The sequence below is a fragment of the Nomascus leucogenys genome, chromosome 6 (genome assembly GCF_006542625.1).
Source record: "Nomascus leucogenys isolate Asia chromosome 6, Asia_NLE_v1, whole genome shotgun sequence".
NCBI lineage: Eukaryota > Metazoa > Chordata > Mammalia > Primates > Hylobatidae > Nomascus > Nomascus leucogenys.
Genome location: NC_044386.1, coordinates 85,991,582 through 86,014,456, shown reverse-complemented (window position 1 = coordinate 86,014,456; position 22,875 = coordinate 85,991,582). Strand labels below are relative to the sequence as shown.

The window sequence follows — 22,875 nt, the reverse complement described above, 5'->3', positions numbered from 1 at the left end:
AGGGCTCAAGCATTTGCTCCCAGATTAACTTTGTTTTTTCTCTTCCCTCCCCCACTCCCTAACATCCAAACCTGCTCACAAGAGCAACTTTTAATGTCTGGACTGTTCTTTTTAAGGCGTTGTTTTTTTTTTTTTTTAAGTAGTTTTAAGTACTTCATATGTACATTATTGGTTTTCCTCTGTCTGCAGAGCAGTTAGATGAGAAAGAGAAATTCTTTTGCACATTTTCTATAGAACACTGAGCTGCTAGCTTGACAAGCCGACGCCTTTTGGGACAGGCAGACTTGGAAAATTTTTCCTGGGCCTGTGCCTCTGCTACCACCAATGGGTGTTGTCCCCGTTAAGGGACAGGCCTGTCCAGGAGTTGGAAGGCCTGCAGCACACACATCTTCTCACCTGGCCCAATCCAGGACTGGTTCGGGTGGTCCCACCTGGCCCCCACCGGCCCAGCACAGCTACTCCAGGCAAAAGATTCCTGGGATAAAACTGTTTGCCCAGGCCCTCACTAGCTAGAATTCCATTTGATCCTGCAGGAATTTTTTTCCTTTTACCACATGGCTTGGGGAGCGGGAAGATAAAACATTAACCAATTTGGCCTTTTTTTTTTTTTTTCCTCTCTCGTTTCCCACTTGCCAGATGCTGACTGGGTGTTCTGGGTTTTATTTTGTTTTTTGGTCTCATGTGATCACAGAGGCTTAGAAGTGAACTAGCTTTTTGTTTATGAAAAAGCAACAATGCAAGGAAGAGAAAATAATACCAAAAAATAACGCAGGACTATTTATCAGGGAACGAAAAAGTTATCTGCTGGAAAAATATGTTAGGAGAAAAATAAGGACACACAGAAAAATCTTTAAAAAAAAAAAAAAAAAAAGCTCAATGCTCAAGTGGGAAGTTCTTAAAAGAGTTTTGCTTTTAACACCTAATGTTCCCAAAGTGCTCAGTGCCCACAGCCCTGCTGCCACTTCTCATCTGAAGTAGCAACATCACAAGCCGAGTCCTATTTCTTAGTGAACTGCCTTACAGCCAACACAGACAGCATTGTGAGGTTTCCAGAAGAGTGGAAACGACAAGCGGTTTCCACCTTTCACAGCTAGTAAGTCCCTATCACGCCCTTGCCAAACCCTCACATCTAGTGTTTCTAGTGAGGCCCTGGACAGTGTCTCAATGGCTGCTGTGCAAAAGAATGTTCACAGCCTCTATCACTGCTCAAGCCTCAAGGGGGAAGAACTCCATCTGCAAGTTGGAGCTCCAGGTTCAGGTCCCGCCTCCACTATGAGTCAAGCAACATCAGGGCTCACCAGCTTTTTCTATAAAGGGCCAGAGGTTAATATTTTCAGCTTTGTAAACTATACAGTCTCTGCTGTAACTACTCAACTCTGCCTCAGCCATGGACAAAATGGAAATGGACAAGCCTGGCTGTGTTCCAGTAAAACTCCACTTCCGGACACCAAAATCTGAATTTCACGTAATTTTCAGGTGCCACAAAATATGATGCTCCTTTGGATTTTTTTTAACCACTTCAAAAATAAAGGCCATTCTTAGCTTGCAAACCGTATAAAAACAGGTGGTGGGCTGAGCTATTTGACCACCAGCAAGTGTCACTTCCTCTTTCTGGGCCTCAGTCGTCTCATTTGTAAAACCATGGGGACAACTGTTGGTTTCCACATGGTCACTCTGCAGGGCTGGGCAGTGTCTTCATTTTTGCTGCTTTATCACAGGCTAACTGACAAACCCTCAGGGCGATGATCCTTGACATTCAAACTGAGGTGCTAAGAACTTTCACTAAGAACTTTTGAGGGTTTTTTTTCTCTAATGGAACTGGGGATCGTACAAGCAACTAGTGCAATTATGCTGACTTAGGAAATGCTGAGACAGGCCTCCGAGGGAAGGACAGTGAGCCACCCACCTGAGTGGGGGCTGCTCTGAGTTTGTGCCTCAACCCTGCAGCTCATTAGCCGGGCAGCTCCTCCCCCTCACTCAGTTTGATTCTTCATCTCTTAAGTGACAAGCTTCCACCAGATCATCTCTCCAGTTCCCAAGAGAACTAAGGCTCCCCCATTCATGGGACAATCCTACTTCTGGAACAATAGGGTGGCCACCATGGTTTGGTGGCTGACTCCCACACCCTCGTGGAACAGCCTCTGCCCACCCAGCCTGAGAAGGTCATACTCCTGAAGGGACCTGGTGGGCACTTCTGACTTCACAGCAGGTGAGGGGTCTGGAAGGAAAACTGGGGTGGATATGCCTGAGTGTCTACGACACTAAGAAGTGACTTCCCCAGCCAGGCGCAGTGGCTCATGCCTGTAATCCCCGCACTTTGGGAGGCCAAGGCGGGCAGATCACAAGGTCAGGAGATCGAGACCAGCCTGGCCAATATGGTAAAACTCCGTCTCTACTAAAAATAGAAAAATTAGCCAGGCGTGGTGGTGCGTGCCTTCAGTCCCAGCTACTTGGGAGGCTGAGGCAGAAGATCGCTTGAACCCGGGAGGCGGAGGTTGCAGTGGGCCGAGTTCACGCCACTGTACTCCAGCCTGGGTGACAGAGCGAGACTCCAACTCAAACAAAGAGAAAAAGAAGTGACCTCCCAGATGATGCTGACACACACTACTGGGAGGAGGCCTTTACTGAAAACCAAACAAAACCCACTTTTTGCGGTCACTTGGTGGAATGTTGCAGCATTGTTGCCACGCCATCTGACTTTTAAAGCTTGAGTCCCACGGGAACTGCTTGGGTCACAAAGTTGCTCTCCTGGTACTGTCAGGGCCAAACTAACTTGCACCACAATCAGGATCCTACAGATTCCATCACTTCTCTGCCTTAGAACCCATGCTCTGAAACCCCACTAGAGGAAACAGAGAGCCAAGCAATCTCCATTTTTATTTTATTTTAGAGATGAGGTCTTGTTCTGTCCCCCAGACTGGAGTGTAGTGGCACAATCATACCTCACTGCAGCCTCTAACTCCTGGGCTTAAGTGATCCTCCCACCTCAGCCTCCTAAGTAGCTAGGATTACAGGCCTGAGCCACCACGCCCAGCTAATTTTCATATTTGTTATAGAGATAGGGTCTTGCTATGTTGCCCAGGCTGGTCTGGAACTTCTGGCTTCAAGCAATCCTCCCACCTTAGCCTCCTAAAATGCTGGGATTACAGGCATGAGCCATCGTTCCCAGCCACAATCTCTACTCTTTTTTTTTTTTTTTTTTTTGAGACACAATTTCACTCACTCGGTCGCCCAGGCTGGAGTGCAGTGGCGTGACCTCAGCTCACTGCAACCTTCCAGGTTCAAGCAATTCTCCTGCCTCAGCCTCCCGAGCAGCTGGGATTATAGCTACTCGGGAGCATGTGCACCACCACACCCGGCTAATTTTTGTATTTTTAGTAGAGACGGGGTTTCCCCATGTTGGCTAGGTTGATCTCAACCTCCTAACCTCAAGTGATCTGCCCTCCTTGGCCTCCCAAAGTGCTGGGATTACAGGCGTGAGCCAACAATCTCTATTTTTGAAACCACTTACATCTACCCCAGAATATGGGCTGATCATCTAGGCTCAAGATTTTACAGAAAATATGTTCTGCCTCTGAATGGGAGTTGTCTAAAATTACCAACTCCACTAAGCTCACCTAGGGGACAGTCCATGCCAGGGACTTTGTGTACCAATATACATTCCTTTTTAACACTCCAATTGTTGTTTCTGCTCAAGTGAACATCTTGGCTTAAAAAGGGGGAAAATACACAGCTCCTCTCAACAAAGACTTCATGCCCAACCTATTTGTTATACTACTAATTAATACACTCTAAAGGAGAATAACCCAAGGCTGGGGGGCCCAAGAGAGAGGAAAGAGACACAGAAATACCAACCCACCTCCAGTGAGATGCGTAAGTCAAAACCCATTCATCTTCGACAGGCCCATGTTTAAAGGTCACAGAGAGGTTAATGATGAGCCGTGGAATTTCGAGATGTAAATAGCCTGCTGCAGAAGCTGGGTCTGCTTTGGCCCAACTGTGGGAGTGTTTGTGCAACTTCACCCCATTTCACAGCAACCAGTCTGGCTTTCACCCCTCCCCTCCAGCCCTCTAGCCCTGAGGCTGGACAGACACTGGGCTGAGGGGTACCCAGTTTGGGACACACCTCTGCAAGGGTAGGAAGGAGGGCATACTTACCCAGTGGCTTGTACTCGTCGCGAGGAGACAGCCGAGAGTAGGGAGGTGGCGGAGATTCTGGAAGACAGGAGACAGCATGTCACTGCCAGGGTGGGGGAGCTCACACCTCAGGTTCTACATGCTTTTAATTACTGGTTTCCTCAAATAATAAACTCAGCCTTCAGGAAGCCCTCCCTTTGTCCCACCTCCTCTGCTGCCCAAATCCCCTCAACAATTAAAGCCACAGGCTTGGGGCTCAAACAGATATGGGCTCAATCCCAGCCCTGCCACCTTTGGCTGTGTGGCCTCAAGCAACTTACTTCACTTCTCTGAGCCTGTTTCCTCAGCTCTAAAATGAGGATAATAATCATCTAGACCTCCCAGGTTTGCTGGGATAATGTATGTAAAATGCTTAGTGCAGCTCTTGTAACTGTTGAAAAACACCTCCATAAACAGTAACTGTTACTACTTTAACAAGAGAAACGTGAGTGCAGGGAAAGTCAGAGCCAGGGTTTGCTGGACAAAATACCGGGTGCTCAGTTACATTTGAGTTTTGGATAAACATGGCACCATTTTGTAGTATAAGTGTGTTCCTTTCAATATTGGGGGTGTACTTATACTAAAATATGGTGCGTTATTTATCTGATATTTGAATTTAACTGGGCATCCTGCATTTTATTTGCTAAATTTGGCAAGCCTAGCGTGAGTGCAAAGGCCCAGACGCAGAAACTCGTGTCCAAACAAGCTGCATTAGGGCTAGCATTCCTAGGTGCAGGGGAGGACAGTAGAAAGGGTTAGGACCCAAAAGGCCAAACCCAGCTGTCTCAATAGGAGGCCTTAAGCCAGTCACTTCCAGCTGTTGGCCTCAGTCTCCCCTTTTGTAAAGGACAGGGGAGGAACACAAGCTCTCTACAGCTCAGACGCTATGATTCCTTATTGTCTATGATATTTTTCTTTGGGTTTCCTTCCATTTGCCTAAAATACTCCTCCTTAAAAACATATACTTTGCCTTCAGAAGAATTCCTTAGCTTCTTGCTTTATGGGAAGTAACAATTTGCTAAACTAAGTAACAATTTGCATGAATGAAATGACCCTTCATTTTCGGTAAATGAAACTAAACACAATCAAATCGCAAACTAAAACAAACTCTCAGTGGTAATAAAGTGGTAATAACTATTATTAGGCGGGTATCAGTAATGACACAAGGGGTAATAAGTGTTTTTCACAATTGTAATAAGGCACAATTAGTTATAGGAGCATTTGTTTTGCTCCATACACCCAATGAGGCCTCACCTCTTCCCCACCCTGGCTTTTCCAGCTCAAAGTTACTTCCAACAAAGTCAAAGCTCTGAGGTTTAGAAACAGAGACTTTCTGTGGACAGAAATTAGGGAGAAGGAAAAGTGAATCAGAGTAGCCACTGAGAGAGACGTGAACATTTGCTCGGTGTCTACCTTGTCTCACTCCATGCCAATCACTTTCAATTTTATTATTTTAGACCTCAGGTACAGAGTAGTTAATTATGCTCATCAGGCACCTATTTTTATTTAATCCTTTCTCAAAATACAAAAAATAAATGAGATGACATCATCCCCATTTTACAGATGAGAAAACTGACTTGCGCATGTGCCCTGAGCCAGTCATGGTGGAGCTGGGATTCCAGTCCAGGCCTGACTCTGCTCTGCCACCCAATGAGGTGGAATCAAGAGATGCCCTGACTTACACCCCTTCATCCCCGCTGGGTCTGGGACACCACCTGCACAGAATGTGCTCACTAAATGTGGACACAGACAACTGGGATAAGGATAATGGTAAAGTTGAATGCACCTGTGGACAAAGATGTGCAAAAAGAGGATCCAGGGGGCTCTCAGGCCTAGAGGCCAGCCTTGAGTGAGGACCAGCCTCTCAGGATAAGAGACAGGGCATAGGAAGGGTTGGTGTTCCACAGGAAAAGAGAATTGAGGCCAGTGCTTCCACTGTACAGAGAAGGAGACTGGTGAGTGGAAGTGACTCCCTCAGGACCTAGGTATGGAGCCAGAACCAAAGCCAGGTCTCTGAACTCCATGCCCTTCCACTACCCCCATGAGCTTATCAGAAAGCCTGCAATTCCTTAGGGTTACTTTTGCAAAAATCTGACTGGCTGAGGTCTAGGCCACACATGGCATGGAGCTCTGGACATCTGCCCCCAGGATTTGTCCCCAAAGGTGAATCTTGACAACTATGGGCAGTAGTGGCTGGAGTCAAGCCTCTGTAACCAATGCCAGCATCTCTTCCAGGGGCTGCTTACCTGGGACTCAAAAGGTGGAAGGCAGGAAAGGCTCATGAAGTCCCACCTGGAAGAACTACCTGGGCCTTGAGTTGTGACACCTGCTACACATGGCCATAGCTGAGCTGGGAGTTCCAATGTCGTGAGATAGAAAGAAAATCTATGAACCTGAACCATGAGACATGCCAGCTAGTGGAGCACTACAAAGCGTTCAGGAGGGACCTCACCAGGCTCCCATTAGCTCTGGCAAAATGGTATGCACACAACTGTTTAACAACTGCAGGGACTGAAAGCTAATCACTAGATTCCATTGTAGGCAACTAAAAAAGTATGAAGGCTTTAGACTCCACCCCACAACACAAGTATTTAGAGTGTCAGAGACAGAAGAGGCCTTGGGGTTCACCCAACTCAATTCCTTCTTTTCACTGATATGAAAACTAAGGTTCCGCTTGCTGAAGGACCTGCCCGAGGCCACACATGAAGGTAGCTGCAGGTGTTATCGGGGAGGCCAGCTAGAGACCAATATCAGGTAACCCTTTCCAAAAATTGAGATATAATTCACATAACCTAAGATTCATCCTTTTTTAAAATATACCATTCAGTGGTTTTTTAGTATATTCATAGTGTTGTGCAACCATCAACCACCATCTAAACACAAGACATTTTTTTCATCACAAAAAGAAACACCATCCCCATTGGCAGTCACTTCCTAGACCCCAACCCCAAAACTCTGGGCAACCACTAACCTACTTTGTGTCTCTATGGGTTTGCCCATTCTGGACATTTCATTTCATACAATATATGGCCTTTTGTGGCTGGCTTCTTCTTTCACGTGGCACAAAGTCGTCGAGGTTCATCCATGTTGTAGCACATTTTGGTGCTGGACTTCGTTCTTTTTCATGGGTGAATGATATTCCATTCTTCGATGTACCATATTTCATTTATCCATTTATCAGCTAACGGACATTTGGGTTGCTTCCTCTCTTTGGCTGTCATGAATAATGTGCTATCAACACTACTGGGTAACAATCAGCCGCCACTCCCACATGGCTGCACCCTGTGGATCTGGACTGGTGGAGCCCCAGGGCATTACCTCAGGTGGGCAAGGTGGGCACTCAGGTGGGACACTTGGTGGGTGAGACTAAAGGTCAGAAAAGAAACTGTGAGCTGCCACCAGGCCCTCTGTCTACTCCCCTCTTAGAAGTTGTCTTAGTATTCTTAAAAGTTGTATTGATTTTAAAATAATAACCAATATGCTCTAAACTTCAACAGAACTTTTAGAGCACTGCAGGCCCCTCTGAAAAAAATGGACCTAGTAGGGAGAAAAAGAAAAGAGAGGGAGACAGCAAGACATCAGAAACTCCAACCCCCTTGGACATCCAGCCTGAGGCATCTACTTCAGGAATCTCCTCCAACTTCCTGCAGAAGCAAGAGCAGTCAGCCAGGGGCCAGTGCACCAGAAGGTTCAGCTCAGCCCAGGCATGCCTCTGGTTAGCCCCCAGGGGGTACTTAGCCTTTTGGGATCTAGACCTAAATTCTAAAGCCAGAAAAGAGTTCACAGCCTCTCCCAGTGCCTGGCAAAGTTTCAGTATGGGACATTACCTTCCACCCCATCTTTGCAGCTCAGCATCTTGCTTAGGAAAAGATCCACATGCCTCCCGGGTTGCCAAGTTTCCCCCCTCCCAAAGAGGAGCTGTGGGTGGGGAGGGGCCTCCTGAGTGCCCGTCCTTCCTGCCCCCAGAACCTGAAGACTCAACCCTAAGCCCCATGATGGGAGACGCAGAAAAGGAGCTCCTGGCACTTTAAGGCCGGCTGAGCCTAATTGCCCAGATTCCCCTGGCAGCCAGATAAACAGCGCGGCCGGCTGGCGCCAGCAAGAGGCAAACTGCACATTATCACCCCTTCCTCACCTCCAGGAGGAGCTAGGAGGAGCAGACAAGCAGGGCTAGGGGCCGCTGAGCCGGGCAGGGCGGGGGCTTGGAAGCCCAACTTGAAATTGATCTCATTTCAAAGGGATAATGCCAGGCCAAATAAAAGGAAAACTTTCTAGCCCATTCTAATTCCTATAGTCCTGGCCTGGGAACCCTGTGTTTTCCTAGGCGGCCTCCTCCAGTCGTTTAAAAGTTCTTTCTCTCGCTCTGTCTCTTTTCCCCGGGCGCAATTTGGATAATAGTAATTTACTGAATATAATTACAGAAAAAAAAAGTGGGGAAGCAAAGAGCAGGAGATTTATTCCGAAGTTAATGGATACTTTCAGGAGAAAGGAGCTCTATAAACACAGGTTAGAGCTGTGATTAAAGTATTTCTCCACATTTCCGTCCACATAGGCACCCACCGAGCTCAGCGAACTGGCTTTTCCTGGGACAGAAAGACACCCAAGGGGGAGGCAGAGCTGGGCCTGACTCCCACGGGTTGGGAGGCCAGGAGGCCCCCAGCCCATGCCCAGCAGAGGTGGGTCCCCTCCTGAGGACCCCAGTTTCCGAGACAAGCCTGGGGCAGAGTGGGGGAGGGGACGGAGGCCTGTGTGGCCTGGAATCCGCACATCAGCCCTCAGGGATTCCCTCCAACCCCTTACTTTAGATATGGGAAAAGAGGCCCAAAGGGGAAACTAGCCCCAAGGCCACAACTCAAGTTGATGGAGAGTGGGCTCTGAACAGCAGGGGTCCACACTGCCCAGGAAGGGGTCTCCTGTCACCGGGGCTGCCTGCGGTGGTCGGTGAAGGTGCGGAGGTGACTGCTGCCAGGTGGGAGTCCCTCAGCGCCGGTGTTCCAGTGTACTTTGCTGGCTAGCGGTGTGCCTGCGCTGTGTGTGTGCGCGTATCTGTCTGCCCGGAGCCCCGGCCCTCTCCCCAGAGCCCTGGAAGGCGCAGTCTCCTTATCAGGACGCGCACCGCTGAGCCCCAGCTATGCGCCCGCCCAGTTACGGGAGCCAGGCTGGCGGCCAGGCGGTGGAGGCGGGGTGGGCAGCCCAGGGCTCCCCCAGCTCTCAGGCCAGGGGCAAGAGGGTCAACCTGGCACATACTGGAAACTCTTCCCTGACCATCGGTCCTCCCAGCTGTCCCCAGGGTGGCTGAATGGGGGCCCCACAGGCTAGCAGCTAGCAAAGAAACGGGAGGAGACTTGGGGTGCTGCAGCCCTGACAACAGCGCCTCCTTCTGGGAGGAGGAGGGGAATCAAGTCCCAAGGCTTAGTCCAGATTTAGATGGGGAGAATATTCCTAGAGCCACCACCACTGACCAGCACGGTGGCTGAGAGGGGAGGTAACTCATTCAAAGTCAAGCTGCAGGTTACTAGCTGGGCAGAGCCTAGGACTAGGTCAAGAACGGTTCTACTGCAGCTTGCCAGATATCTCTTGACCTGTACCTCTCCAAAACCACCAAATGCAAATCAACACCCAAGCCAACTCCTAGTCCCAGGAGTAGTAGCAGGAGTGGTCCTGTCCATCGTCTCCAACTTCTTCACTCCTCCCCCTCCCTGCCCACCCACCTGAACGTGCCTGACACCTTGACTCTGAGCTGGCTGGCTCCCTCTCCTCTGACCCATCCTCCAAGGTCCTGCTCCAGGTTGGAGCTGTGGAGCTCCTGCATGCCATCCTATTACATACACACCCATAGCCTTCTGGTAGTTCACATCCAATGACCTGGCCCTGCACACTTCCCTTCTTCCCCCATCTCTCCCCCATAAATCCCTCGTGAGATTATGTTTCTTGAGGGCACAGATCCTACTCATATTTCCACTCTGTTAGCCACAGAACCCAGCACAGTGCCTGGCCCAGAGTAATTGCTTAACAAACATTTGCTGCACACTGAAGTGGCGAGAGAGAATACACCTGCCAGGGGCTTCTACCAAGAGTGGAATGGACCTACTTAAAAAAAAAAAAAAAAGACCAGGAGCAAGACAACCATAAATAGGGGTCTCCTTCCCCAGAGGCAGGGAGGAGACATAGTTGGCAGAGGAGAGAAAGTCACTTCCAGGGAAAGCTGTCAGGAAGGGGAAAAGAATATATAGAAAGACTGGCATGGGCCACAGATCAGGGACTGCTCATAGCTCCTAAATTGGGACTGGAGTGACCATGAGGGGAGTAGGGTGCCTGATCAACACTGCCCCTCCCCACCCGCCCCCATCAATGCCCTCTATGCAGGAATCATCACTGAGGGGAAACTTCTTTTCCTCTCCAGACACTATTCCACACGCAAACAAGACACCTAGGACAAATGCACCGTCCTAGGCCCACTTTCCCCTTCCACACAGAGAGTCAGGAGACCTACAATCTGACCCTCTCTGTGCTCCCAGCCTGGGTGCTGACTCTCCCCATGGAAGCCAGAATAGAGGGATTCAGAGCCCTTCCAGGCTCAAGAGCCTGTGACTCCCTGCCAGTCCCACCCCTGCAAAACCCCAGTGCCACCTAATGGATTCCCATACATCCCTCAGAGACTAGCTACAGGCTTAAATGTGTGTTCCCCGCAAGACAGAGGTCAGAGCAAGGCAAGTGCAAGCTCCTGGCCTGCTGGAGCCTCCTGACCTGCTGGGGCCTCCGCCTGTCTGCACCTGAGCACGACGGCCTGGCCAGGTAAGCAAGGCTGAGGGTGGGGTGTGTGCAGGAAATCCTAAGAGGAGAACAAAGAAGGGGGGCAGTTCTCAGAGGTAATCCAGTATCTGGCTTCTTCACCTACTCACCGATGCCTCCAAGACCCTAAACTCTATACAAAAGCTGAACACAAAACTTGAAAAGGACTATGGAAGACCCTGGCACTTGACACCCAAGGGATGTGGAGAATGATAATATGTGGGGAATAAATTTATGAGGGTGCTCTTTACTCCAGAGAGCGGTTACCCTGCAAAGCTTTGTCGAAAGTATACAAAGGCACAAATTGGACATTTGATGAACACTTTTGATTCTAGCTATGATTTGTGTACACCCAATTTCACAACTTACAGCTACTTGGACATAGAAAAGCACAGTATGGGTAAGGGCACGTGCATACAAACGCTAGAAGCCTGGGCACAGACTGGGGTAGATTCCGGAATTGAGGTAGGAGGAAATAGCACCTACTTCTTTGGTCTCTCCTTGGCCTGCCCTCCCCTTTCACTGCCTATGAAGTTGGAGCCTACATCATGTCCCTGAAACTGCACAGAGAAAACTACGACATGTCCCCTTTTAAGTTTACCGGAGCCTTGAGATAAAGTTGCCACTTGATGTGTGTGCTGGGACACCCACTCCCCTCGGCCGGTCTGAGGCGCCTCCCCTGGTGGCTCCCACGCTCCAAGGGCACCCGGGGAAGCACCCGCAGCTGCACCGACCCGCAGTGTCACAGAGAGAAGGGCACGGAAGAGGACGGGGACGGGGAGCCAGGGCCCCCCCGGCCGGCGCAACGCGCTCACCTGGCCCGCAGAGCCGGCTGAAGTGGTAGGGGTTGCAGCACACGGTGGGGCCGTCGGCGGCGGCGGCGAAGCTGTGGCAGCCGCACAGGGGCTTCAGCTCCACTGCATGCTGCAGGTCGGGCCAGCGGAAGAGGCGGCCGAGCAGCAGCTGCGGCGGCGCGGGCTGGCCGCCCAGGCGGAGGTCGGCGCGCGGCACCAGCACGCAGCCGCCCGGCACGCCGCCGCGAGACTCCACCGCCTCCAGCAGCGTGTCCAGCGAGCGCTCCTTGAGCCGCTTCAGCAGCGAGTACGTGACCGTTTTGAGTTCCTGCTCCAGCAGCAGCAGCCGCGAGCGCGCTTCGCGACTCCGCCCGCCGCCCGCCGGCTCCAGGGCTGCCCCGGCCAGGGGGTCGCTGGCGTCCCGGGGCGCGCCGGGGGCGTCCCGCTCCGAAAAGAGACAGCAGGTCACCGTCTCGCAGTCACTCTCGGGCAGCCAGCCCGGGCCTCCCGGCTCCGCCACGTCCAGCAGGGAGCTCCCAGCGCCGGCCCCTGGCTCCGACATGGGCCTCGGGGGGCCCCCTGCGCGCCGGCGCCTCCCCGCGCCCTGGGCGCCTCGCTGTCCCACTGCGTCCCGGGGCCGCCGCGGGGCTACCGGGCGGACTTCGGAGCGGCCGCAGCCTCCGCCCTCTCTTGCCCGCGGGGCCGGCTCAGCTCGGCTGCCCAAGCTCCCATCCTCGTCGCCGCCGCCGCCACCGCCGCCGCCGCTGCCGCCTTCCTCCCGGTCGGGGACCACACGACTTCGCCAAAGTCGCCGCACCAGCCCCGAGCGTTTGGACCTGAACATACGATATCCTTTGGCGCCAGGGGTGGGGGGGAGACGGTCTCCAGTTACCGGGGGTCCGTTCCCTCAGCGAGGCGCCGGCTGCGCGGGTCGCAGCCCCACATGAAGCTCCGCCGCGGAGCGCCGTGCAGACCGCGCACAGCCTGTCGTCGAAGGGGCGCCGCAGGGCGACAACATGAGGGAGCTCGCCGAGGCGGGACGGCCGGGAACACGCGCACGCCGAGCCGCAGTCCGCGCGCGGCCAGCGGCTACATGGACCGCAGCGGCGGGGCTGCTCAACAACTCCAGCCCCCACGCTTTAGGGGGGCTGCAGGCGGCGCGCCGCCAGAAAGACCCCACATGGGCCGGCGAGCCTTCAAAAGTTGCGCGGCTGGTCCATGAGCACAAAGCGCTCGCGCGAACCCCCAAACGTGTCTGGAAAGCCCTGCCTTTACCCTGCCTTTTTTTAAACCAAAGCGCTTAACTACATGGGCTTTTCCTGCAGGATCCGAAAGGCAGGCTTGTTGATACCCCCAGCTCCCTTCTTACTTACTCCCTGCAAAAAGGAAAAAAATAACAAAAGGAAAGAAAGAAAAGGAAATCCCAAACAAAACCTAAATCCCTGGATTTGCATGCACGAAAGGCCAACGCCGTCTCAGGTCCCAGGCGCTAGATGCACTTGGAGCGAGTTTCTCCTGGACGCGGGTGTCAACACATGAGTGGAAGCTGTAAAAATCCCAAAGAGCTGCTGGGAATCCTTAATTAAAAACGCAGTCCACCGAGGCAGAGGTCGCAGCCCGCCCCACGCTGCCCTCGGACGCTTCGTGCGCCGAGGCCGCCCCCCCTCCCCCCTCCACAAAAGTGCCTCCCGGTGGCCCCGGGGTCCCAGCGAGGTCTGGCAAGGCAGCGCCCGGCGGCTCTTTCTCTCGGCTCAGCTCCCTCGATCGCTCCCCCGCTCGGCTCTCTCTCTCTTTTTTGTTCTCCTCAAACGCACACTGAGGGCCCCCGGAGGAGCGCCGCGGAGTCATTGGCTGCCTCCCATCATATGCCAGTCTAGACACTTTGGCGGCTCCGCGGCGCTGATTGTTGCGCAAACAAGGTTTCAAGTTTCTTAACTCTTAAAGGAGAACACGTCCCATTGCAGGGCCGGAGGCTCCAAGGGGCCGGCTCCCGGGGCGGGCCGAGCTCGGGCCCCCGCCCCACACCACCCCGGCACCCCCGCCGGGCGCCTGACAGCGCCCGCGGCCCGCTTTCTGCCTCGCGTTGCGCCCAGAGCACGGATGCGAGCGAGCACACACACGCGCGCGCGGACACACACACACACGCACAGGGTTACACGAGCCACGGCCAGGCGCGCGAGGCTCGGCGGACCCAATGAGACTCGGACGCAAACGGGGCGCTTTGCCTCTCCCTGGCTTGTGCACAAACTTACAAACACACTTTGCACTTTAAAGTTGTTCCAAACCCCCATCCCAGGGCAGGCTAATAAAAATGGGTGTGCGTGTGTGCCTTCATGGGTTGAGCCTCTGAGGAGCAGGGGGCGGCGGATATGTTGGGGTAGCGGATCTTCCGTGACTGCACGAGGGACTTTACGCTCCTTGCACAAAGTCGGGGGTCGCTCTGCTGGGCCAAACAGGGAGCTCAGGACGCTTTGCGTACGGTGGCTGCAGTCTCGCCCGGAGTGGGGAGATGGAGAGGGTGGGGTAGAGGCGGGGAGTGTCTACTCGCTGGCTCCTCTCGGTCGCCACGGCCCTCCCTCGGAGCGAGGCGGGCCGCCGGCCGGCCGGGCCCCCTCCAGGACGGGTGCTTCCTCTCCCTTCTCCAGTTTACTCTCCGCACCTCGGAGAGGGCTGTAGGTGAGGGATCACGCTTTCCCTAGCGAGGTTTCCACGCGAAAATGGGGGTGGGTTGGGGGCGGAATCGCAGGCGCGGCGGCGGCAGCCTGACGCCCGGCGCGGGAAGGGTTAAGGCCGCTCCTGCCCCTGGAGCCGGCGCGGCGGGGTACCTCCTCGGGCGCGCTCGCTCGTCCGAGGGTGGCAAAAGTTCAAGCTTGTAAAGTCGGGATTGGTCCCGCGCGGAGGGGAAAAAAAGGCCTGGGCCCCCCTCCCCCCCCGGGCGCGGCGCCGATTGGCCAGGCAGCGGGGCCGGCCCCGCCCTCTCCCCCCGCGAGCGGCGGCCCCACCCCCGGCGCGGCGCCCCGCCCCTTTCCGGGCAGGAGCCTGGCCCCGCGCTGAATGAAAGAAATTCCGCTACTCTCATTGGCCCGGGGCTGGGCGCCATTCCCCCGCGGTGGCCGCGGGGCGCCGGCGGGCGGGTCTCCATGGAGGGTGGCCACGCGTGGGGCTGGCCTGGGGAGTGCGCGGCGGTGCGAACCCCCGGCCGTGCCCAGAGTCGGTGTGCGCTGGGGGAAGGGTGGCATTTGCAAGGAGGATTCAGAACCCTTTGCTGAGCTTTACCTGGAACCAGGTACTGTTCGCACTGCGCCTCTGAGAGTGGCGGTTGCTCCCCGAACGAAAGATCGGACTGAGACACTTCCTCACACCCATCCCCTACTACTTTGGCCAAATTAAAGTAGCGGTCCTAGCCTGTTTCTTGTTTGAAACCGCGGATGAGGATGCTTGCCCTTCGTGCTTCACAGAACCACGAAGGTCCCTGGAGATAGTGCACGTTAAATGCACAAATCGCAAGCGAACAGCAGGATGAATTTTCACACGTGAACAAACATGATGTCACCAGCACCCAAAAAGCAACGTGACCTGCACCCCAGAAGCCTGTCTTGTGGCCCCTTTCAGTCACTTCTCGCCCATGGGGAAATTAATACATCTTAAAATACAAAGAGAAACTCAATGTATTTTCTTTTATCCCCGTGTATGCTCTTGGTAGATTATCTTTGACTGTGGATTACAATAGTAATAGTTCGTGCGTATTGACCATGTTCCAGGACTTAGTTAATGCTCACAACACTTAACATAGGTACTATTATTATTAATATATAAGGACTTAACATAGTTACTATTATTATCTCCAGTTACAGATGAGGAAAACTGAGGCACAGGAGCTCACTCATGTAACTTGCCACTAAAACGAGGATGGCATTGACAATGCTAACATGCTAAACCAAGAGAGGCATGAACCAGCACGCCTGCTCATCCCCTGGCTGGAAGTGGTGTGTAGGTCTGTGTTGCCAGACTATACTCTTCAGGCAGGGATTTCCAAAATGTGGTTCAAAGGCCCACCTACTGAATCAAAGTGGCAGGGGTTGAGGCCCCAGAATACAACGTTTTGGGGATAGCTATAGTTGTTACCACCATTTTATTTTTATTTTTTATTTAATGTATTTATTTTTTTGAGACAGAGCCTTGCTTTGTCCCCAGACTGGAGTGCAGTGGTGGGATCTCAGCTCTGCACTCAAGTGATTCTCATGCCTCAGCCTCCCAAGTAGCTGGAACTGTAGGCATGCACCACCATGCCCACCTAATTTTTGTATTTTTAGTAGAGACAGGGTTCTACCATGTTGGCCAGGCTGGTCTCGAACTCCTGACCTGCCTGAAGAGATCTGCCGGCCCTGGCCTCCCAAAGTGTTGGGATTATAGGCATGAGCCACCATGTCCGGCCTATTACCACCATTTTATAGATAAAGACACTGAGGCACAAAGGCTTGCCAAAAGTAACTTGCACAAGCTTGTAGTTAGTGGCCGATGCCGGATTAAAACCCAGCCAGTTTGGCTGAAGAAGGGGTATGCTTGTGTAATGGGAAGCAAAGGAAATGGGCCGAGCAGGAAGGATTACCAGCAGGTAACCTGCAGGACCTCCTGAGGGCAGGGACGTGTGTGCTTCTACAGATGCTCAGCACATACCCCCAGGGGCTCCCTTCTCCCCACTTCCACCCCCATGCCTCTCTGAGGTACCATGGCATCCCAATCTGCAGAGTTCCTGGGGGAGTGCCCTGAGAGATGCCCCAACAGCCTCAGACCAAGGAGAGATTGAAGCAGTGACCTTTCTGGGGAGATCTGCCTTCTTTGCTGGGTAGTAATGGCAAAATCTGGCATCATCTCTTGCTCACTGGGAGATGTGGCATCGTTCCTGATGTGCTCAGGAACGATGTCACCTGAAGCTCACTGAAACCAGAGTCCGGTGGGCCTAAATTCAGTACTGACCCTACTTACCTCCCTCAACTTTATGAGCCTTGGGATTCTCATCTGTGCAGTGGAAATAAGAATCATGCTGGAGGTGGTTGACAAAATTAAGTGACAAGAGGACCTAGAAGCAGCCCTCCTTACAGGGCCACTGCATCTGAGTTGAGATAATGTCAGGATGGGAAGAGCAGTGACAGTCCTGCTATCCTTGGATTCCTAGGGCCCATCCAGCCTAGTGCCTGGCATGCGTTGTGGCCACTAGAGGGTGTGTATGGCGGGACCCAGCAGGGCAGGGCTGTGCTACGACCTAAGAACACCCTCCCTCGAGGCTGCCAGACTGGAGAGCAAGCTCCAAATCCCTAGGGATGTAGGGAAAAGAGAGGAAAGGAAGAAGGTGGGGTCCCTGATGCTTATCCACAGTAGTTACTCACAAAGTAACTCACAGGTAACTCTGACCTCCTCAGATTCAAATGTGCCCCCACTCTCTTATTCCAGTATTTTCCCCAAAGCACTCTATGCTTCCTCTTTACTGGGCTTGTCCCAATTCAAAACCGTACCATCTTTTATCTGTTCTCCTCTACCTTTGGGATGTAAGCTCCACAAGGGATGAGATGGTGAAAGTAGCAGGCCCAGGCCACCCACAGCAGCGTGGAGGCAGTGGAGTCAGAAACAGGCCATTTGATGCCATTCTGCCTGTGCCATTGAAAAGCTAAATCACATAAGACAGCGCTTGCCCCATTTCTTCTTCCTGGTCCCTAGTTCAATGCCTGTCACGTAGTGGGCACTCAATAAATATTTGTAGGGGGGTTGAAATAAAATCCCCCACTCAACTGAACTCCATACTTATCCCTGTGCCAAGCACATCAGTATTTCATCATATCCCCGCAACAGGACAGTGAAGAAGGTTTTATTCTTCCTAGACCCATATTTTTAGAGGAGGAAACAGAGAGGTTAAGTAATTTGTTACAGATCACACACCGAGTAGGTAGCAGAGTTGAGACTTGAACCCAGAGCTGCCTGAGACGTGTGTGCATCTTCTTAATACCTAGTCCTAGAAAAGAAAACCAGTCCCTTGTCCTTGGGAAATGTCCCATGCTACTGGAAAGGCACAAGGCATGAAACAGCAGAAATCATGCAAGGGAAAAGTTACTTCTGGGTGGTGGCAAAGGGGCAGTATTTAGGGGCTACCGCTTATGAACAGAGACATCACAGAGGGGATCTGGGCCACCTCTCGCTATAGGCAGGTGGATTGTCAGGGAGACTGAGTCATCATGACCCACTTCATAAGAGACTGATGGATAAACCAGGGTCCCACTTATTAACTCTAATGGCCCAAATTTTTTAGACTAACTATAGGCCCAAGTGGCTAAGTGGTATTGTCTCCCCCTTTGGAGGGTAAATCTGCTTGGTCAACACTGCCCCGAATGGGAGAGTTGGGCACCCTTGGGCAGTGGTAAACAACCCTTTTGAAGCTCTGATGAATGCTCTAGACCCTCTCTACCTTGGAAAATGCATATGTGAATGAATGGAACTTTGTGTTCATTCATTTAGCACAAATTACTGAGCTCCTACTGGGTGCCAGGCCCTCCTATAGATGCTAGCCATCCTGCAGTAAGCAAAACACAAAAATTCCTAGCTCAAGGAGTCTAAGGGGAAGATCATAACAAAATAACCTGGTAGCCAGTGTATTGAAGGTAAAGGTGCCAAGGTCAAAAATAAAGCAGAGAATAAGAGAAAGGAATGTTGGGAGATGGCAAGTTGTGGTTTAAAGGAAGTGGTCAGGGAAGGCTTCCCTGAGAAGGTGACATTTGAGCTAGGTCTTGCTGGTGGGGGTAGAGTGGGGAGGAAATTAGCTATGATGCTATCTGGGGGAAGAATGTCACAGCCACAGAGAATAGCAAGTGCAAGGGCCCTGAAATAGGAGCAGACCTGGCACGTTCCAGGACCATCAAAAAAGTGATGAGATCAGAGTAATATTGGGGGCAGATTGTAAGTTCATATAGGCTATTGCTGGGTCTTTGGCTTGTCATTTGAGTGACTTGGGAGCCCCTGGAGGTTCTGAGCAGAGAAGGAACAGGATCTCCCTTCTGTTTCAAGAGGCTCCCTTGAACTGCCTTGTGAACTGACTGCAAGGGTGGGGTGGGAGCAGGACCTGGTAGGAGGCTGTGGCAGTGGTCCAGGCCAGAGGCCATGGTGGCTTGGACCAGGGTGAGAGCAGTGGACGTGGGGGAGCAGAAGTTGGATCCTGGACATTTTATATATTCTAAAGATAGAGTCAGCATGATTTGCTGTCACATCTTTGAAAGTATAAAAGAACATCTGAACAGTATACTCATGTCATTGATGCTTAATCTTTTGCTGGTAATAGTAATAATAATATTAGGAGGTTGTTTTGAAGATCAAAATGCTTAGCGCAGTGTCTGGCATCTAGTAAGGGCTCAATCAAAAGTAGTTTTTATTAGTGAAATGAGCTTGGAGTCAGTCATTATCAAGTTAAGCCACTGAACTAATAGCAACCCTGCAAACTATTTAACCTCTGTGACCCTCACTTCCCTCGCCTGTAAAGTGGACCAACTTGACCAAGGTGGGAGTTAAATGAATAAAGTTCTGGCACACTGTAGGACTCAGCAGCTCAATAATCTGATTAATAAAGTTACTAAGCATAGGTACCTATCTCATATGGTCATTGTGAGAGTTGACTGAGATAAAATGTGCAAAGCATTTAGAGCTGCCACTGTTATTCTGCCCCTTGTGTACCCATAGGGGAGGGCAATGCCCTGGACATTATCAGCCTTCAAAAATATTGCATGAATGAATGAATGAATGAATGGAAGCATGAATGAGCAAAGTGCAGTGAGTTTCATGGTTGTTAAAAGGGATGGAGGCAGTTGTATGGAGGCCAGGGTGAGGACTGTGAGCCTGCATTACCTAAATCCATCCTCCTCAAACTGGGCTAATGTGGGGCCTTTTGGAATCAAGGGATTTTTCTGGAGAGGTTATTTCATTCACAGATGTTGGGGAAATTTATATTTTATTTTATTTTATTTTATTGTTTTATTTTATCTTATTTTATTTTATTTTATTATTTTATTTTTGAGACGGAGTTTCGCTCTCGTCGCCCAGGCTGGAGTGCAATGGCGTGATCTCGGCTCACTGCAGCATCCGCCTCCTGGGTTCAAGCGATTCTCCTGCCTCAGCCTCTCGAGTAGCTGGGATTACAGGTGCCCCCACCATGCCCAGCTAATTTTTTGTATTTTTAGTAGATACGGCGTTTTACCATGTTGGCCAGGCTGGTCTCGAACTCCTGACATCAGGTGAACCACTGGCCTCGGCCTTCCAAAGTGCTGGGGTTACAGGCGTGAGCCACCAGGCCCCACCCGGAAATTTATTTTTATATTACATTTGTGGATATTTGATCTTTAATATTCAAGCTAACCCAGATATATCAGGGAATAGAATGCACAATTCTCATGAGTTCTGAACCGAGATGGGAGACTTCTAAAGCATGTCACGGTCACTGTGAGCAGCATCAGACCCTGACCCCAGACTGATCACAGATCTGACCTCGGCCCTCCTGGAGGAGGTTCACTCTTCTAACCTTTAGGGGATTGTAGAAGCCCTCAGTTGAGAAATGATAACCAGAGATATGTCACATTTTGGTGCCTGGCTAAAATTCAACAGAGCATTTCTACTGGGCACTTACTATGGGCCAAAGGCATTTAGTGCAGGGAGCCCTGCCCTTCAGGTACTAGGAGTTTATTTAAAGAAATGTCTGCATTCAATCAATCTTTTATAACGTGGCCAGAGAAAGCCTCCTAGTAGTCCTCTCTGACTATCAGACTTCCTGATTGAGAACACTTTAGTGGATCCCCGTGGCTAACAAGCTAAAGAGTAATCTCCCAGCCCTGTTAGGAGCAGGTCCCACTTCATCTCCCCACTGCTCCACTACATGAATCCTGAACAAGAGAGGGCTGCTCTCTGGAACACCCCAAAGTGCCCCACCTGCTCTCTAATATCCCAAATTTTGCACTTCCTGGTCCATCTGCCTGGAATGTCCTTCCTCCTTTTCCTCTGGGCAAATATTTTTCCCCCTTTCTCCCCAGCCACTAGCCCAGGGCTATCTTCCTTGCACTGCCCTGGCATCTTACATTCCTACTTCCTAGGGCTGGAGATGATTTGTCCACATTGGAGAGACCATCAAGAGCAAAGCCTGAGTCCTCCTCATCCCTGCACTCCTAACCCAGCAGCCAGGAGGTGCTCTCTTTTAGGGAGAGGAGACAGATCTTAACTATTGATAGATATAGCCCAACTGGGTACCCCAGAGAAATTGTACCAATTTTCCCTCCCTGCAGCAATGCCCATACGTTGACCCTGCAATTCCAGTTTATACATATACCATACAGATGTACTTGCATATGAGTGAAACGATACATGTATATGGTCATGTATTGTATAACTGAAAGGGGGGAGTTAGGCTCCATAAGGTTACTTTATAGCAAAAAGAAAGAGATTGGAAACAACCTTAACTTTATCAATACAAGATAAAGAAATTAGCAGTAGTTAAAGAAATTAAGGTATATCATCTAGCTGTTGAAGATGAAGGAGGGGGCTTCCTGTATAAAAAGATCAACACAGGCCAGGCGCGGTGGCTCACGCCTGTAATCCCAGCACTGCAGGAGGCCGAGGCTGGCAGATCACCTGAGATCAGGGGTTCGAGACCAGCCTGGCCAACATGGGGAAACCCCATCTCTACCAAAAATACAAAAATTAGCCGGGCGTGGTGGCGCATACCTGTAATCCCAGCTACTCGGGAGGCCAAGGCAGGAGAATTGCTTGAACCCAGGAGGTGGAGGTTGCAGTGAGCCGAGATCACACCATTGCACTCCATCCTGGGTGACGAGCGAAACTCCATCTGAAAAAAAAAAAAAAGATCAAGGCATTAACTAACAACGATGTGTACAGTGTGCTAAAATTTGCATGAAATTTTTAAAAGCATATATGCTTGTAGACACATAAATGTTGGAAAGATACATGATAAGCTGGTATAAATGTTCCTTCTGGGGAAGGAAACCAGAAGGCTGGAAAGCTGGGTGAATAAACTCTTCAACCCAAACCCATCTGGTTTTTTGTTTGCTTGCTTATTTTTATTATAATAAATAGGTAATACTTGAACTTGGTACAAAATATAAGCGGTACCAAAGATTCAGTACAAAAGAGGCCTCTCTCTCTCTCCTGCCCTCAGCCTTCTTTGTGTATATCCTACAGTACCTCCTGAATTTTTGCACCATGAGCTCAATTACCCATTCAAAAACTATAAAATCAGGGCCAGGTACAGTGGTCATCCCTGCTACTTGGGAGGCTGAGGCATGAGGATTTCTTAAAGCCAGGAGTTTGAGGCCAAAATGTGCTCTGATCATGCCTGTGAATAACCACTGCACTCCAGCCTGGCAATATAGTGAGACTCTGTCTCAAAACACACACACACACACACACACACACACACTCTCAAGTATGTTAAAATAATAAATATATTATTAAAATAGTAAATATTTGTTGAAGGAAGGAAGAAATCAACAAAAGAATTGTTGATTAAATCATTAAGTACATGAAACAGTTCAGTAACCTGCAAAGCAGAACACTGACTAAATGACAAATGAAACGACAAAAACAAGAAGAGATCTAAGTAAGAACTGCCGACAGTCAGAGCGTGCATCCTGTCTTGTCTTGCTTTTAGTTTCCTGTGTGTACATCTCCTCTTCCTAGGCAGACCAGGACAGGCTTTATGCTCTTATTTACTTCCCAGAGTGAGGCGTACAGAAAGTGTGTAATAAACATTCCTTGCTTAATTCCTACTAGCCTGAGCCATGCTCTGGAAGGGGCTGAAGGACACAGTCACCAGTGCTCTCCAGGGTATTATGACTTCCAAGGGTCTTAGACATTGTCTTCACAGTCCCCTTCTCCCATACCATTTTTAAAAAATATTTTTTACAAGTGTATTGGCATCAAGACAAATGAAATCCAGGCTGGATTTGTCATTATATATTTATTATTACTATTATTATTATCGCTTTAAAGAAAATTAAAATTAAAACATTTTGTAGGCCACCTAAAATATCATGGGCCCTAGGCCCTGGACCTGCTATACCTAATGGATAAG

The 22,875-nt window shown here is 50.8% G+C and overlaps 1 protein-coding gene across 1 annotated transcript in view; it reads right to left on the bottom strand.

Moving 5' to 3' along the window:
• SMAD6 (SMAD family member 6) overlaps positions 1–13,641 on the bottom strand; it is an 80,384-nt gene extending 66,743 nt beyond the window's left edge. The window contains exons 1-2 of the mRNA XM_012507571.2: positions 11,784–13,641; positions 4,159–4,215 (exon numbers count right to left, since the gene is read on the bottom strand). Of these exons, the coding sequence (XP_012363025.2) occupies positions 4,159–4,215; positions 11,784–12,606 (880 nt within the window). The 5' untranslated portion in view covers positions 12,607–13,641. The remainder of the gene's footprint in view (positions 1–4,158; positions 4,216–11,783) is intronic.
• Between the last annotated feature and the right edge of the window lie 9,234 nt (positions 13,642–22,875).